General features: G+C 39.6%; 1 protein-coding gene across 1 annotated transcript in view; it reads left to right on the plus strand.

The window, feature by feature from the left end:
- IMMP2L (inner mitochondrial membrane peptidase subunit 2) overlaps positions 1 to 17920 on the plus strand; it is a 739728-nt gene that overhangs the window by 512902 nt on the left and 208906 nt on the right. Inside the window, exon 4 of the mRNA XM_075274291.1 lies at positions 581 to 646. Coding sequence (XP_075130392.1) covers positions 581 to 646 — 66 coding nt within the window. The remainder of the gene's footprint in view (positions 1 to 580; positions 647 to 17920) is intronic.

Below are 17920 nucleotides of genomic sequence, written 5' to 3' on the forward strand. Positions count from 1 at the left end.
CCATTGTTGCTTCTGGGCATGGTTATAAGGCTATTTACAAACCATTTCTTGTTCATCATTCTACAGTGAGAAAGATTATTAACAAGTGGAAACATTAAAGACACTGAAGTTTTAAACCATAAAGTTCAAAGGGGTGTTTATTTCTCTCATGGCTATGTTATCTTCTGACTATATTTTTAGTGGTTTACTGTTCTTTTCTTCAATGCATAAGCGTTAGCAAAAGTCTTTTTATACATGCATTGTCACATAAATGTCAAGAATGCATATCTCTATGTAATTTCCCAATACCTATGCATATTTATTTAATAAAATGTGTTTTTTTACTTCAATATAAAGTTATTATAATATGTCATCAGATGCCAAACATAACCTGTATGTAGTAATTGGCTTAAGTGAGGCTTACATTTTTCTTCATTATAATCTGCCATCATGTCAAAGAAGCCTAAACTGGATTGATGCAATGTCAACACAAAAGTGAAAACCTATTTTTGTAATGTCTGCCCTATTGAGCACTTCTTCATTTATTTCCCAATGCTTCATTAATCATTGATTGCATGATCATATCCCCTTTCTTCCCTAGGTCTCCAAAGAACCCAGAACAGAAGATTATTAAACGAGTGATTGGTCTGGAAGGAGACATTGTAAAGTAAGTTAGAAGGCAAAGATAGATGCTGCTTTTCTCTGCATGTCCCTTTACCACATTTACTGTGGAGTGATTAAGTGTGTGTGCTTTAAAGGACAAAAGAACATAGTAATATTATGTGTTTATTATCTAGGATGACTAAAATGTGTTATCTCACACACACACACACACACACACACACACACACACACACACACACACACACACACACATTACATTCAATCATACTTTACAATTATTTCAGATTTATATTCCATTTAAAAATGTAGATGACTCCTTTGCAAGGGATGTACAAAATGCATAGCTGAATATTATAACAATAATAATAATAATTAGTAGTAGTCAGTGGCATAATTAGGAATGGCGGGGCCCCGTGGCGAACTTTTGACATGCCCCCCCCCCACACCAACACCGATGCCGAACATCTCGACCGACCCCACCTACGCATTCCTGCGCACTCTATTATGATCCCATAGTGGCCAATGCACACAGTATTATCCCCCATAGTGGCCCCTGCACACAGTATTATGTCCCATAGTGGCCCCTGCACACAGTATTATGTCCCTTAGTGGCCCTGCACACACTATTATGTCACTCAGTGGCCCCTCCACACAGTATTATCCCCCCATAGTGGCCCCTGCACATAGTATTGTACCCCATAGTGGCCCCTGCACACAGTATTGTATCCCATAGTGGCCCCTGCACACAGTATTATGCCCCACTGTGGACACCCATAAACAATTATTATACACTGGGGTCTTTTCAGACCCCAGAGTATAATAATCAGAGACCCAGGGGGAGAAAAACATAAAAAAACTGTCACTCACCTATCTCCTGGCTCCTACGCTGTCGGCCTCTGCTGTAGTCCATCTTCAATGACGTCAGACGTCACATGACCCGGGACACAGGCCGGGGTCATGAGACGTCAGATGACTATGCCTGAAGCCTGTCCGGATCGTGGAGAGGTAAGTAACAGTGTTTTTTTTATGTTTCTTACCTCTCCCGGGCCTCCAATCATTATACTCGAATATTCGATGCGCTTAACCCCTTGGTGTTCAGTCACTTACACGCATTCCTATGGCGGTGAGGTATTCGATCGAAAACTACTCGCTCATCTCTAGTATTGACATAAAAATTTGCTCAAAATGCATCGGTTTTGTATGCATATGTATTTAACACATCTCAATAAATTCTCTGTTTATATGGGCCCTCCTTCTGCTCAATGTTTTTCAAGTATGAGGACTCTCACTCATCAGTTTTACAGGCCCATTTGTGATCCATATGAATTGTATACGTCAAAATTTGCATTTAGGGCTTTCTGAAATAATAGAGTAGAAATCCCCATTCAAACCACTCACCTAAATCTGTATTCTCAGTCATACTAACTGTCAAGGTGGTCCTCAAGTCAGACCAATAGGTATATTGGATGGATTCCAAATTACGTCACACTCCGGAGCGTCAGTGATGCAATGACACAGAAACAAGTTGAATCTGGGCTAAAGCATACTTTATTGAACAAATCATCTCTTCTTATACCCAAAGAAGTGGGTGTACATACAGGGTGTATTATAGAGTAATCAGTAACTCGGTAGGCGTATATGGGTGTGTCATTGAGTAATCATTACCCGTTAGGATTCAGCAATTTCTATACATGAGTATTACAAGAATATCCCATCCCTAATCATGAATATTCTAACTGTTCTGACATCTGATGATGAGGTTAACTCAGTGCGCATTACGTAGTATATGTTTTAGTCACCTTACCGCGTGGCATAACAAAGTCTATTTTAATAACCATCTTATCACTTTATTCCAGCCACTTTATTACATTATTGTTTATTATGGGGTGCGGCATTATGTCTGCAAATATTCTGATTAATATGGAATATGTGTCAAGCTGACCTGGAGATGCATGTTACAATCTTAAGTTATTGACAGAGTGTATACACATATAGGGAATATATATGAACGTATTGATTTCCCTATCAATCCCTCCTTTTGAGAACAGATATGAGACCTCCCTCATCCACAAGTACTTCAATAGCAAGAAGCTATTGTCGGGCCTTCCCGAATTCCCTGAAGGTATGGGAAGGATCATATCTTATTCTCACTTATAGCATTTCACATTTAATCATCATTGCAGGGCTTTGATTCCAAACACATAGTTGTATCAGTCAATCTATGACAAAGTCCTTGATTGCAGGAAATTCAGAAGTATCCACAGGTAACAAGTATTGCCGCTACGACTGTCACCGGCACCACGAAAAGGCTTGACATTAGACCACTCCATTTTCCCAAACCAGATTTGCAGCCAGTCAGTGAAGGGGTTGTTGATGCCTGAGTTTTCAGCCATCTCTTCAGACAGGGATGTAAGACCCTCTAGCGCTCTAGTGACACTTCCATCAGGGGCTGTATTATTCGGGATAAAAGTACAACCATTAATGCCAATAATTTTGCAAACCCCTCCTTTTTCTACTAATAACTTCTCTAAAACTACTCTATTCCTCCCTGTTACCAAAGAAATTAGACCAAATTGTTCAGCTATTTCCTCTATAAATCTAGGCTGATTGTAGAAAATATCATTTATAAGCCGTATGGTCATCACAGTGTCATTTTGGGTTATCAGCCCGTCGGTCGTCTCCCCTTTTTGGAGTGAAGTTACCAGAATCATCAGAAACAAAATCATTCTTTTGCTACAGGGCTTTATAGTGGCTTGTGTGCATCCAAGTGGCCTTCCCCTCAAGTGGCGGTAGTAAGGAGGACTTGGAAAGGACCATCAAACCTGGAATAGAATCATAAGCTTGTTTATGCACAAGTGAGAGTCTCTTTTGGAGGCTCTGGACATAACTGATGAAATTGTCACAGTGTATAGGCCTAGACTAGTGTCTGTGGGAAATACAAGCCTAGCCTTGATGCTGACCTGAATAAAACCTTTAAAAGGAGACAATTTATTTATTTATTTTTCCTTTTCCCATTGGCGTGTACCCTATAGGAAATAAACCCAATGGCAAGCACTCTGTGCAGGATTTCCCTAATTTCTCACTTGCTTTCTGACTTTTTAAGCTTTAGGGTATCATTCAGTCTCTCCACTTTTTCCCTAGTTTGTGGATGAAAAGATGTATGAAATGCTTGTGTGACTCCCAACATTTGCATAACATTTTGCATTACCTCTCCTGTAAAACGGATACCTCTGTCAAATTTTTATGGCTTCAGATCCACACCTACAGAAAACCTCCACTATCAGTTTCTTTGCAGGGGCTCTTGCAATGGCTTTTGGCATTGGTGGCTGGACGCCTTCCCCTGCGAAAAGATCAACACACACAAACACATACTCATACGTGCCTACCTTAGGTAGTTGTATGAAGTCAATCTGCAGTCATTGAAATGGGTAGAGGGTTTTTGGTGCATGTATCTGGGGCACCTTAACTATACTACCCGGATTGTGTTGTATACATGTGTGTAAATCTGTTGGCAACCACTGGAAACCCAGGTGTGAAACATTGCTTATCCACCAAAACACAAATAGCATTCTTAGACAGGTGGGTTGTACCGTGAACAGCTACAAGGACCTTGGCAGACATACCCGCAATCCCACCTTCCACAGACCTTCATTGTCCTGAGCTCCAGCCTTTGACCAGACCTTCCATCTCTTCCCCGGTGTTTTCCAAGTTAGAGCCTGTAAAGGTACTTATGTCCATCTGGTTTCACTCAGTACTCACCATGATCAGCAGAGGTGTTCCTGGGGTGTCCTTTCACCTTGGTTTCCTTGCTGCTTTTGTTTGCACCTTGTCTCTGCATCATTGGTGGCTTTGTGCGTGTATTTACCTTTTCTTACAGCTACTTCTTTTAGACGCATCAGGGTTTCCATCAACTGTTTAATAAGACTTCCCATGTTTAATAGGGGTACCTGCTGTTGTAATGAAATCTCTTGCCCTCCATATGGGACCATAGTCATGGGCAACTCTAAAATCATACCTGAAGTCAGTGTATATGTTGTACTGTTTACCTTCTAACCCTTTAAGCAATTCAATGAGCGCCATCAGCTCCATCTCCTGTGCAGACATATGAGGAGGGAGTAGTTCTGCTTTTACTACCTCATGTTGTGTGATCTCTGTATACCCAGTGTAGAACCGTCCATCTTCACCAATGTTTCTTGAGCCATCTACAAAAAAAAAAACCTCAACATCTAAATTAATGAGAGGTACATTAAAAACATGTGAAAAACCTAATTTTCCCTGAGCCACAGGCTATAAAATCAACAAATGAATTTCCTTGTCCCATTTCCCCCTTTTTGAATCCACTGCACCAATAGGAACTAGAGCAGCTGGATTCAAAATAATGTACTATATCCCTTTAAGGTTACAAGATGTTTGTAGGCTTTATTGCACCAGAAGGAATTAATTCTGTGATATATTTCCCTATTGCTGGAGGTTACTCCACTATAAGGGACTTTGCTCCTAGCTTTACCACCGGAGAAACTGGCAGATGCCCAATATCATTATCAGGGACTTTGACCACAGTGAGTCAGGTGGGGCTGTATACACTATGCATCTGTATACCCTGTACTGTAGCAGTATATCTACTCTTAATAAATTAACAGGTGACATATCACTGACTATAGTCTATCAATCTGGTCATACATATATGAGCAGTTACAATTTGTGGTACATTGATACAGGATCCTATTGTGAGTTCTAGTTCCCCCGAACTTTCCCTTTATGTGGGGACCTACAGTGACGCTTGGTATGTTCACTATCTCCTCACAGTTATAATACTCAAGACACCTACATGATTTCCTGGCTGGGTTGTATTCCAGGAATTGTAGATTCTCCCATTTTCTCTATTGTGTCCATAACTGATTGCATTATAGATTCATCATTTTTTTCCCTTTAAGATGGACTCTAGATCTGTCCATGTAAATGTTGTTCAGACCCCATAATCTGTCTATAGAAGCCCCTTTACAAATCAAATGAGTCTGGGACATTCTTGAGTAGCACCCTTTTATCTTTTAGACCCCATGGTTTATAATGAGATAATAGTCATTGGTGCTTATTGAAATCTAAAGGGTGAATGATGTTATCCCCCTATAGTCTGAAGATAGGAAGGGTGATTATCCTCTTCCTCTTCCAATGTAACAAAACTTTCCTCTTGCTCTATTGCAGAGGTACTAGGTTCAGGTTCATATGCCCTAGTCTAGATGCAAACATCATGATATAGTCCTTTTCCTTTGTGTGATCTTGGTTCCTCCCCCCCCCCCCTTTTTGGCAAAAACATTATTTACACCAGTCATGGTTTTTCTGACCATACACACAAGTCCATCCTCCTGGTCCTGTTGCCACAGGAGACATGAGATGGGGTTGAGATGGTGGAGGAACTTTACATTTACTATTTTTCTCATATATTATACCTTTCAAAGTCTTTTTCACAATCCAACTACTTTCTTGTTTCATATCTTTCATTACCTCAAACCAAACTTCCTTTTCTGACCAACTTATTGTCATTAACCCATTAATCAGCACTGAGGCTGATTGCCAGCTCACTAATGGATCACTTCACATTTCTAGAACTTGCAATAACTTAATAACTTACTTGAATCTTTCTTTCATAACAACTTTGCATGTACACACAACACTATCTCACAAGCATCACAAGCCTTAACCCCTTCAGGTTCCTGCTGGCTAGGTACATTTCCCATGTTTGCACTTTCCTCTATGCCCATCTCTGGTTGACATATAAACCTCTGTGTCTCTCAGTACTGTATACCACTACCGTACTCCATAAGATGCCACAGATACTGTACCCTCCTGATCTAACTCCCACTCCAGGCATTTTCTCCCACCCAGTAGCTCACAAAGTGCTTGCTGGGCCCAAGAACAGTTCAGCGACCCCTTTGGCCAAAATCGTGACTTCCTAAATTTCAGTCACCTTCCAGTCGCTGGTCACCGCCAGGGGAGCTAGATACAGTACAGATATCAGGCTACTTTTTCCATAACAATAGATTCTATATATCAACCAGAGGGTGAAGCAAACTAATGCTAAACAAAACAAGAACAACCTAAACCCTTTCAAATTCTCCTGAAATCATGTGAGATAGCGTTGTGCGTACTACAAGACAAACAATGACAAACATAAGACAAGACTTATGCTCTGGCTAGGGGCGTCCCCCTTTGGTTACCGGACAGAATTACAGAGGATCTATCAGTCATTTCATGTACTTTGTACCCCATATCTCTAATTGTCCCTAAGAGGAGGTATCTGGCATGTGAGACCAACCGTCAGGGGCGCTCCTCCCTGATCCACCGGACACGCCAGTCTGATTGCAGGAAGAGTTAGTCTTTTCGGCAGACCCCAACAGACCATTCCATACCCTCCAGGTATTAGGTAGACTCATACATTCACACAGCCGTTACACATTAGACATAACAAAACAGTAATACATAGAGCTATCCAATCCAATATACCATTAAGTATCAAGAATGATATTCTACGGTTCTTTGCCAAATAATATGGGCTGGGAGTACAAAAGACAGACTATAGCATACCTTCAGATCCGGTCCCAGAGTTAGAAGACCCCCAGAAACACAGAGATATTGTAAGTAAGAAGCAATGGTTCTTACCTCACCGGTGATTGTCTGTGTGTCCTTTGATCCTTAACTCTGTTATTGCCGGGTCTCAAGATATTGAGGTCTTTTGCCTTTGCCAACCCCCCGTTGTGCGCCATTTACTGTTATGGCGGTCCTCAAGTCAGACCAATAGGTATATTGGATGGATTCCAAATTACGTCACACTCCGGAGCGTCAGTGATGCAATGACACAGAAACAAGTTGAATCTGGGCTAAAGCATACTTTATTGAACAAATCATCTCTTCTTATACCCAAAGAAGTGGGTGTACATACAGGGTGTATTATAGAGTAATCAGTAACTCGGTAGGCGTATATGGGTGTGTCATTGAGTAATCATTACCCGTTAGGATTCAGCAATTTCTATACATGAGTATTACAAGAATATCCCATCCCTAATCATGAATATTCTAACTGTTCTGACATCTGATGATGAGGTTAACTCAGTGCGCATTACGTAGTGTATGTTTTAGTCACCTTACCGCGTGGCATAACAAAGTCTATTTTAATAACCATCTTATCACTTTATTCCAGCCACTTTATTACATTATTGTTTATTATGGGGTGCGGCATTATGTCTGCAAATATTCTGATTAATATGGAATATGTGTCAAGCTGACCTGGAGATGCATGTTACAATCTTAAGTTATTGACAGAGTGTATACACATATAGGGAATATATATGAACGTATTGATTTCCCTATCACTAACTATGTAAATATTACACAGAATCTATCTCTGAAGAAACTATTACTTATATGCATTACATTGACATCCAATATACAACAGGGCAGATTTATTAATAGCGCTTCATTTGCTAGTGTTAATAGAGGGCCAATAGGCCCAAGGCATGCCTGATTTATCTGATTTATTTTAGTCTCCAGCCTCTTACTAAATTGGGCACACACCCGTGCACCAGAATGGAAGTCTACAGCAGTCAAGAACTGGCGTACATTTCTTCTATAGCTCATGCCAAAAATTTTAGGCATCCCTGCTCTGCCCATATTTGTGGAATGTGCCTCATCTTTGGTGCAAAAAAGGACCTTGCAATAAAGATACTGCACTTTATCACATATCTACACAAGAAAACTGGTGATTGTACGTCTTCTCCATCATTTAGGAAATCATATTAAAGCTTAAATTCAATATCTCTAATGGTATATGGTATAAGAAGGGGTGTATGTATATAGATAGATAGATAGATAGATAGATAGATAGATAGATAGATAGCTGGTTAGATAGATAGATAGATAGATAGATAGATAGATAGATAGATAGATAGATAGATAGACAGTTTATGATTTACACTTGTAGAAACAAAAGTGAGAAAAGATGAGAGAGACATTTTTCAATTACACTCCGAAAACTGCCGTAATGGAATATACAATCTATGGGATGTTCTGTCAGGATTATTGGTATCCTACAGTATATCAAACATTATTTATTTTGCATTAAAGAAAACAATCAAATAAAATTACAACATGGCCATTTTTTAAGAAATTCTCTGTTGCAGTAGCCGAGCATTATTGAATGGAATCACAAAACAAGTGCACTTGGCTATGTTTCACATAATGTAACATCACGCATTCTAGCTTGTAATTTGTACTAGGGTATGATTTGCACGTACAGGATAAAACCTTCGCATTGCACAACTGAGACCTTGATTAGAGTCTGAATTGCTATCTTTGTTTAGTGGTTTAGGTAGTATGTAAGATCCCAATGTGACCATTGCAGTCATCAAAAATCTATCTTGGCTAATTTGAGTTGACACAGCTACATAGTTACCAGACATCTTTACCAACAGCTTGATTTTCTGAAAAAAAAAAAAAAAAAAAAGACTTGATGACCTTGAAAAATATATTTCTAGATTACTTGATGAAAGGTGAGGTTTCTTTTCTGTGACCATATCTTATAGATTAAATGTTGTTTATGCTTAACCACTTCATGACTTGAGCTCATTCTGCATTCTAAAGTGATTTTAAAAGGACATAGTTTTCTCCTATCAATAGGACAAATCTTATTTTTCAAGATTGCAGCCAACATAATTGTGTAAGCCTGATTTAGGAAAAGAGAAAGCAATCAAAATGCTTTTGCCCAAAAAATTAATGGTGCAATTCTTCTATGCATATCAATGTCATATATATACTATATATATATATATATATATATATATATATATATATATATATATATATATAGTCTTATATTGAGATATATATATTGTCAATGTCATATATATACATTGCGTTAAGTTTGTTATCACTATAGCACCTAGAGTATAGAATAGAGAGCCTTCCTTATCTTCATGTGCATTTCCTGCCGAGAGGAGTTTGTTCCACACAATCTTGGGCAGTATTTGTTATACTATGGTGTCTGAAGAGACCCCAGAATATAATTTATTTTACTTCTGGTTCTTGGGTGATGAACCCCCAAAGGTCAAACTTGAAAATTTGAAAATTTGGGTAAAATTTGGTTTGATAATAACTAGTTTGCTTTACTTCTAGTAGAGAAATTATTTCATATTTGGCATAACATAAAATCTAGATGACAATACAGCCTGTGAATGTCTAAGTATCTACTATATGTGTTCAGGCAATATGAGTTTATGTTACATGGGATATCTAATATTTCAATGGTTTAATTATTATTATGACAAATGTATTGACTATTAGTCTCAGGTAGAGGTTCCCTTGTCAGGATCTGATTTGGTTCAAATCCCGATACGGACACCTGGACCATGGTAGGTTTCTAACTATTGACCCAGTATTCCCTTGAAGTGCTGGGAATTATTGCCAGTTCTAGTGGGTCTGCAGTGTACATCTCTGCCTATAAATAACTGTTTCCTGTTTGGATGCCTTCCATGGGACCTGATTGGTTCAGGTTCCAAGAAGGGCATTTTCAAAATAAACTACAAACAAGGATAGGCCTTGCCAAACTGTGAGGTCTATGAATGTGCAGGTCAAATGTAAACTAACATCCTGTAGTCCAGGTGCCACCATCAGGACCTGATCCAATTAGGTTCTGAAAAGAGCAATCAAACCACCGGCTGTTGTCATAGGAACAAACAGCACTCCTTACTCCTATATATTAAAAATACATTTGTATTGTGTGTAACAAGCATATAATATCTTTTATAATTTAAAAAGGAAATGTTACCAGGTCTCATAGTCCTGATGATCTACATCAGGGGTGCTCACACTTTTTCAGCATGTGAGCTACTTTATAAACTGACCAAGACAAAAGATCTACTACCCACTTCTTGTGGGCGGGCCCGGGGTGTGTCTGTGGGCAGGGACGGGCATGTGGGCGGGGTTGGGTGGAACGTGAGAGCAGGAGACAGCGGCGTTCTGTGGCCGCCCAGGGATCCCCGGTGTCTGCTTGTTCACAGCGCAGGCTGAGAGTGATCTCTGGACACTGGCAGACTGGGGCTGCAGCAGCCCCGCCTGCCAGTGTCTGGAGATGACTTTCAGCCTGTGCTGTGAACAAGCAGCACCCCGGCTCCCTCCATCCCTAAGAGTGGGGAGCGCGTCATCCCCCGGAGCTGCTGCTGCCTAGCCTGCAAGTGTCCGGAGTGCTTGTTCACAGCGCAGGCTGAGAGTTGACTCTCAGCCTGCACTGTGAACAAGCAGACACCGGGGATCCCTGGCTGCATCCCACGATCGACCGGTAGATCGTGATCGACGTATTGGACACCCCTGATCTACATCATCTGAAAGGGGCTGTTACCCTGAGAGTATTGGTGTTTTGTTTATCTAAATCTATTGAACTGTTCTAAAGATACAGTATACGACTGAATAACAATAATAGTTTATTAGTAAAGTGGGCAGGGTCTCTGTGTGCTGATGTCATGCAATGTTACCATTTACTTGTCTAATAGACCATAATTTGCATAAATGCTAATTAGGCTTATATCTTTTGAAACAGTTGAATGGATTTGGATAAATAAAACATCACTTCGGGTGACAGCACCTATCATGGAATAAGGTTTGTCACTGGAGTTTTAATACCTGGTGACAGCTCCTCTTTAATATTAAATGTTAATATGTACAATCAACGTTGGATAGTAAAATGTTATATTATTGCATGGATTGACCAATGTATGATACAAATTCAATTTAAAAAGAATTTACACTTTGCACACCAATAATAAATATAGTACATATACTATATTAGCAGTAATAAATAGTACATTTCCTTTGTCATTCGTATAACCATTGTACTGCCTTTTATTACAGTATGTAAAATCTGTCTTGTACAGACCTTAAACTTTGTGAAATCCTCTCTCCAGCCAAATTATAAAAAATGTACGTGGTGTCATGTTATTAGTTTGCACCATATTTTACTTGTTTGCAGTTTGTGCAATGGGCGACCAAAATGTCCTGAGCATGGTCAGACATATGGGAAGCCATATAGCTGTTATCATGCTTTCTGGAAGCTAGCAGTGCAAATTCTTCCTCTTAGCTTTTCCATAAACCTTCACATTAGGGACACAGACTTGTAGAAAATGGCTGTAATAATGAACTATTATATGCAATTCTTACTGGCTTTTTTCCAGTTGAAAGACTCTGATTCTCAACCTTGGTAGGAGATGGTTGGGCATAAGCAGTGACTTTTATGTAAATGAATAAGTCATACAGTATGTAAACAGTTGAGCTTGCTGATTTAGTTGCTTTTTTCAGTATCTCCCATTCATTTCACCATACAGTGACTGCACATGTGCTGCAGAAAGAAGGGACTTGGGATCCTCAATTCAGGTCAGTGAAGAGCCATCCACTGAATCTTTATATGACGTACCATACATTAGAAATGGTAATGGATGCCTTCACCCTTGAAATTAATATAATGTATTTTAATTGTGTATGCTGAGTTATGCAAATACAGTATCTGAAGCCGATAGCTGGGAATATAGTTTACAGGTTTTCCAGAACCTTACTTTAATGGTCCCCAGGACCTAGTCCCTCACCGATAAGCAGAAAGTAGGGGCAAGCATCAAGGGTTCCCTTGACTTCAGTACTATGATATCCCTATGAGTGTGTAGTGTATGTGATTGTAGCTCACCCTATTAGGAGGGAGGGGGGGGGGGGCTTTCACCAATCTCACTCTTATAGCACATATTAAATATATTTAATTGTAAACATAATTGAGTTACAAAGATAAATACCAAACTAGATTGAAGCATTTTGCAAGGTGCCTACTTTCCTGAAATGATAATTCAGTATTCAGTAAATGATACTTTTTTTTAACCATTTGACCTGTATGCGTATTTCCAGGACTAAGAGATGTGTTGTTTTGCAGCCTTAATGCAATGAGTGATTGCTGTAATAATCATAATTGTTAATTTTGCATAATATAGGTTGGTTTCTTGCCACAAGGTGATTTGGAAATTAGTCTTGATGGTTCATACAAGCAGAACGTAATGAGGTTCGAAAATAGTTTTCACTATTGCTTAGAAGACTCAAATAGGAACAAGAGTGAAAATGACAGGTTTTTTTTAATCATCAAACTAAATATTGTTGACTCTCTTTTAGTTTGGTAAATTGTGTGCTAAAACTGTAATAGGTTTTGGATAAGATGAGCTGTTAACTATTAGATTTGGACTATATCATGTCGGTACTGAATTTTACTACAGCTAAATGCTGTTTGCTTTTTATCTAAATCAATATACTGCAGACTTTATGCCCACATTCATTGCCCGGTGTTAAATCAAGCTAAATATTGTCCAATTACTAAGAATATAAATACATCCGGATGGAAATGGGGATATTTTTTTTATGCAATTTGTTAAAGAGGGCCTTTTTTTCCACCTCCACTAACTCCAGCTCTTTCCATCCATTAATAGTCAATGCTCCACTGATTCAGGTGCGGTTAGAATATTTCTCTAGTCCCTTCATACTAGAGAAGTTAGATTTGGTGTCTGATATGATAATTAGATTCTCTGCTGTCAAGTGGGTGGTCTTAAGCCAGAGCAGACAAGAGGGCATACTTCATGAACTGTGACACTTTCCTCATCATCTGATTGGATAGTGTCAGGTAACTCTGAATAACACCCTATTACATTCCCCTGCCTGACAACACCCATGTGACAAAACAGAGCATCATTAACATATCCAATTAAAAAAGTTACTGACTTAATTGGGAACAAAGGAAACCAGAGAAAAAATTTGAACTGCATTGGAAACAGTGGTGCCTATAGAAGGATGTAGAGACTTGCCAGAGGTGCTATAGTCAACCGGTTGCTTTAAAATATACTTTTATTAAAATTAGGCAAAAACCTAAAAAAATTCACAGTTTTCTATATCAAGGTTGTATTTGCTTCTTTTAAAACTATGTAGGCTAAAAGGGATAGTGTAAGTTATTAAAATAATGAGACAGGTGCATGGAATAATGGATTGACTTAAAATAAAACATAAAAATATTTACTTGCCTCTTGGCAACCGATTCCAGCGCTGAGTGCTGGCCAGCTGAGCTGGAATGTGATTACATGGGTTCAGCAGAGAAGTGTCCATATAGTATACCGTATATACTCAAGTATAAGCTGACCCGAATATAAGCCGGGGCCCCTAATTTTACCACAAAAAACTGGGAAAACTTATTGACTCGAGTATAAGCCTAGGGGGAAATGCAGCAGCTACTGGAAAATTTCAAAAATTACAATAGTTGGAGTTTTTGGGTGCAGTAGGTGCTGGAGAAGGGGAGGGGGTGTTTTGGTTGTCTGTCTGCCCCTTCCCTGAGCTTGAGGACTGAGGGTTTTTTTTTTTTCCCCCACTTGGAATTCAGTCTGGCTGAATATAGGGTATCTGCAGTGCTCCTATTAACCCCTTCCCGATAGAACAGGAGCACTGCAGATACCCTATATTCAGTAGATCGGGCACTTTCAGACACAGGAATACCGAATGTGTATAATGTGTTTCACAGTTATTTTCTACTTTTATATGTATTCTAGGGAAAGAAGGGATTTAGAACTTTCATTCACTTTATTTCTTTACTATTTATTTTTTAAAGCTTCTTTTTTTTCACTATTTTATGGGAGATTCTATACATTACTATTGCGGCTGGTCAAAGACCCCCCTCCCTCCCCCTCCAAAAAAACCCAAAACTTTTTCTTTTTTTTTGCTTGACTCGAGTATAAGCTGAGGGTTTTTTTTTTCAGCACAAAAACTGTGCTGAAATATTCAGCTTATACTTGAATATATATAGTACTCCTATCATAACTGTCAAGTTACTGACTCAGTAGTGTATGCTGCGTAGGCTAGGGATTGGCTACAGCATTGGTGTATGCAGAACTTCCATTTATTTCATGTATTTTGTTTGCTCAAGTAGGTCAGTAAAAAAAGAAAAACTTTCGTAAATTGTAAGCATTTCGTTCTGCATTCTATACATTATTTATTTCAAGTACCTTCTAAGATATATACATATACACTCACCGGCCACTTTATTAGGTACACCTGTCCAACTGCTCGTTAACACTTAATTTCTAATCAGCCAATCACATGGCGGCAACTCAGTGCATTTAGGCATGTAGACATGGTCAAGACAATCTCCTGCAGTTCAAACTGAGCATCAGTATGGGGAAGAAAGGTGATTTGAGTGCCTTTGAATGTGGCATGGTTGTTGGTGCCAGAAGGGCTGGTCTGAGTATTTCAGAAACTGCTGATCTACTGGGATTTTCACGCACAACCATCTCTAGGGTTTACAGAGAATGGTCCGAAAAAGAAAAAACATCCAGTGAGCGGCAGTTCTGTGGGCGGAAATGCGTTGTTGATGCCAGAGGTCAGAGGAGAATGGCCAGACTGGTTTGAGCTGATAGAAAGGCAACAGTGACTCAAATAGCCACCCGTTACAACCAAGGTAGCCAGAAGAGCATCTCTGAACGCACAGTACGTCGAACTTTGAGGCAGATGGGCTACAGCAGCAGAAGACCACACCGGGTGCCACTCCTTTCAGCTAAGAACAGGAAACTGAGGCTACAATTTGCACAAGCTCATCGAAATTGGACAATTGAAGATTGGAAAAACGTTGCCTGGTCTGATGAGTCTCGATTTCTGCTGCGACATTCGGATGGTAGGGTCAGAATTTGGTGTCAACAACATGAAAGCATGGATCCATCCTGCCTTGTATCAACGGTTCAGGCTGGTGGTGGTGGTGTCATGGTGTGGGGAATATTTTCTTGGCACTCTTTGGGCCCCTTGGTACCAATTGAGCATCGCTGCAACGTCAAAGCCTACCTGAGTATTGTTGCTGACCATGTCCATCCCTTTATGACCACAATGTACCCAACATCTGATGGCTACTTTCAGCAGGATAATGCGCCATGTCATAAAGCTGGAATCATCTCAGACTGGTTTCTTGAACATGACAATGAGTTCACTGTACTCCAATGGCCTCCACAGTCACCAGATCTCAATCCAATAGAGCATCTTTGGGATGTGGTGGAACGGGAGATTCGCATCATGGATGTGCAGCCGACAAATCTGCGGCAACTGTGTGATGCCATCATGTCAATATGGACCAAAATCTCTGAGGAATGCTTCCAGCACCTTGTTGAATCTATGCCACGAAGAATTGAGGCAGTTCTGAAGGCAAAAGGGGGTCCAACCCGTTACTAGCATGGTGTACCTAATAAATTGGCCGGTGAGTGTATATGTGTGTATTCCAACACAGAGCATGAATATGTGTTATATTTTACATACTAGAACATATTGCTTTCTAACATTATTCTGCTATGTCTTCACAATACAAAGAACTGTGTGATCGTCTTTTGTTTATGGTTGTGTGATAGAGAGAATTTTGGTATCTCTATATAAATAATAAAGTTAGAATAATTACTTCCCAAAGAACACTTGCTTGTTAAACATATAATTGAATGATGTTATAGGCAAAGTTAACACTGAAGTTCATAAAATCAGACAAATGTGCTTTGTAGATGAAAAAGCCAATTATGTGAAACATGGCAGAAATACATTAATTTTTAAAAGCACTTCCAGCATATTTGTAGTAAATCTTGGAGCTGCTATTATATGTTTTCAGGAGAAATAATCCATCTTTACCATTGTAAGTGTATAGTACTGGAAACACTTGATGTATTAAGTATGGCAATTCAAAAAATGTACAGTGGTGGAAAAATAAAGAATTGGAGAGAATACAGTTTTATTGGGAGAGATGTTTATTATATTCTATTTGCATCAGGCTGATCAATGCAGAATCCAATGGTCGTTGCATCTCTGCAGCTAATAAACCTTTGTTTTTTGCTTCTCTATGGAAAATGTATTTAGAACAGGATCGATGCTTTAATCCCTATTCCCAACAAACATGTTAAATTGTACCATTTCATGTACAGTGACAGAGCTGAATTTAGAGTTCCTGCTGCCCTATGCAGTTTTAGTGCTCATGCTCCATTGACAAGCTAACTTCACCAATTCCACTGTGGTCCCTACACTGTATTTCAGGTCTAATTTTCCTCTCCAATAAAACCTAAATGTTCACGTTGATTTAGTCTCCCCATCTTCACAGTTTTGTGCACTACAATCCACACAGATCACAGCATTCTATTTGATCGATATGTAGGAAGGAATACCTGTAACAAGGCCAAAGAATTATATTATACATAGTATAGACACAGTGGCGTAACTAAAGTCTTGTGGGTCCGGTGCAATCTTTTGTCCGGGGCCCCCTATGTCATCCCTATAGTGAATTCTTGATAGTGATGGTTACGGGTGTTAAGGAGTTTATTCAACCTTAGTGTAGTTAGGGTAATCTGTGGGTCTCCTTGGCTTATGGGCCAGATGGAAGCTGCAACCTCTATACTGATGCCAGTGCTTATGGGCTCCATAAGGTTCCTGGGTCCTGCTACGACTGCCCCCTCTACACCATCTCAAGTTACGCCCCTGTATAGACAAACAAATCAGGGTCCATTGTAGAACCTTAAACCTGTCTGACCACGTTTCTAGTTGATGCTTAAGTATACCCTAAAACAGTCTGTGTACTAAATTAAAAATCCCACTATGTATATTAAAAGTAAAAATTCTAAAAAGTAATAATAAAAATATTGTAGGCAGGCAGTGGAAATGGTTGTGGAGGGGAGATATATCCCATTGAGATGGCTCCTCTCCACTTGGTGAGGGACAAATCCATGTCCAGGTTTTGGAGTTTGATTGTAGACCCGGGCCCGAAGCACTATCCCGGGGTTTTGTAATAGCAGCAGTGGGAGCCTTAAACCCTGTCCAACAGTTGGGTGTGTCTCATTTACCTGGTTGCTGCTGCTGTTGAGAAGCTAAGGACCTAAAGACTCTGTGTGTGTGGAGAACTACAAGAGTCAGCTTGCTGAGTTGTGGACTGTACTGCCTTGTGGTTGAAGTAAGCCTTTTTGTTTTATGTTGCCTTTTTGCTGAAGAAAGCCGTTTGTGTTGAACTTTGTGAATTGCACCCAATAAAACAAGCACCAGTGTGAACCTAAGGACCGATCTCCACGTATTTTACTTGCCTGATAACCAGCCCCCAAGCTCCCGCATTTACAATATGTATACACATATTTTTCCGCCTCTCATTGACTCTCATTGTTTTTTTCCCATTGAAGTCAGTGGGAGACACTTTTTTCAGCACTGAAATTCCACACCAAATTCCTCATCTTCCATTCACACAGAGGAAAATGGCGCTATA

The sequence above is a fragment of the Leptodactylus fuscus genome, chromosome 5, assembly GCF_031893055.1.
Source record: "Leptodactylus fuscus isolate aLepFus1 chromosome 5, aLepFus1.hap2, whole genome shotgun sequence".
Lineage (NCBI taxonomy): Eukaryota > Metazoa > Chordata > Amphibia > Anura > Leptodactylidae > Leptodactylus > Leptodactylus fuscus.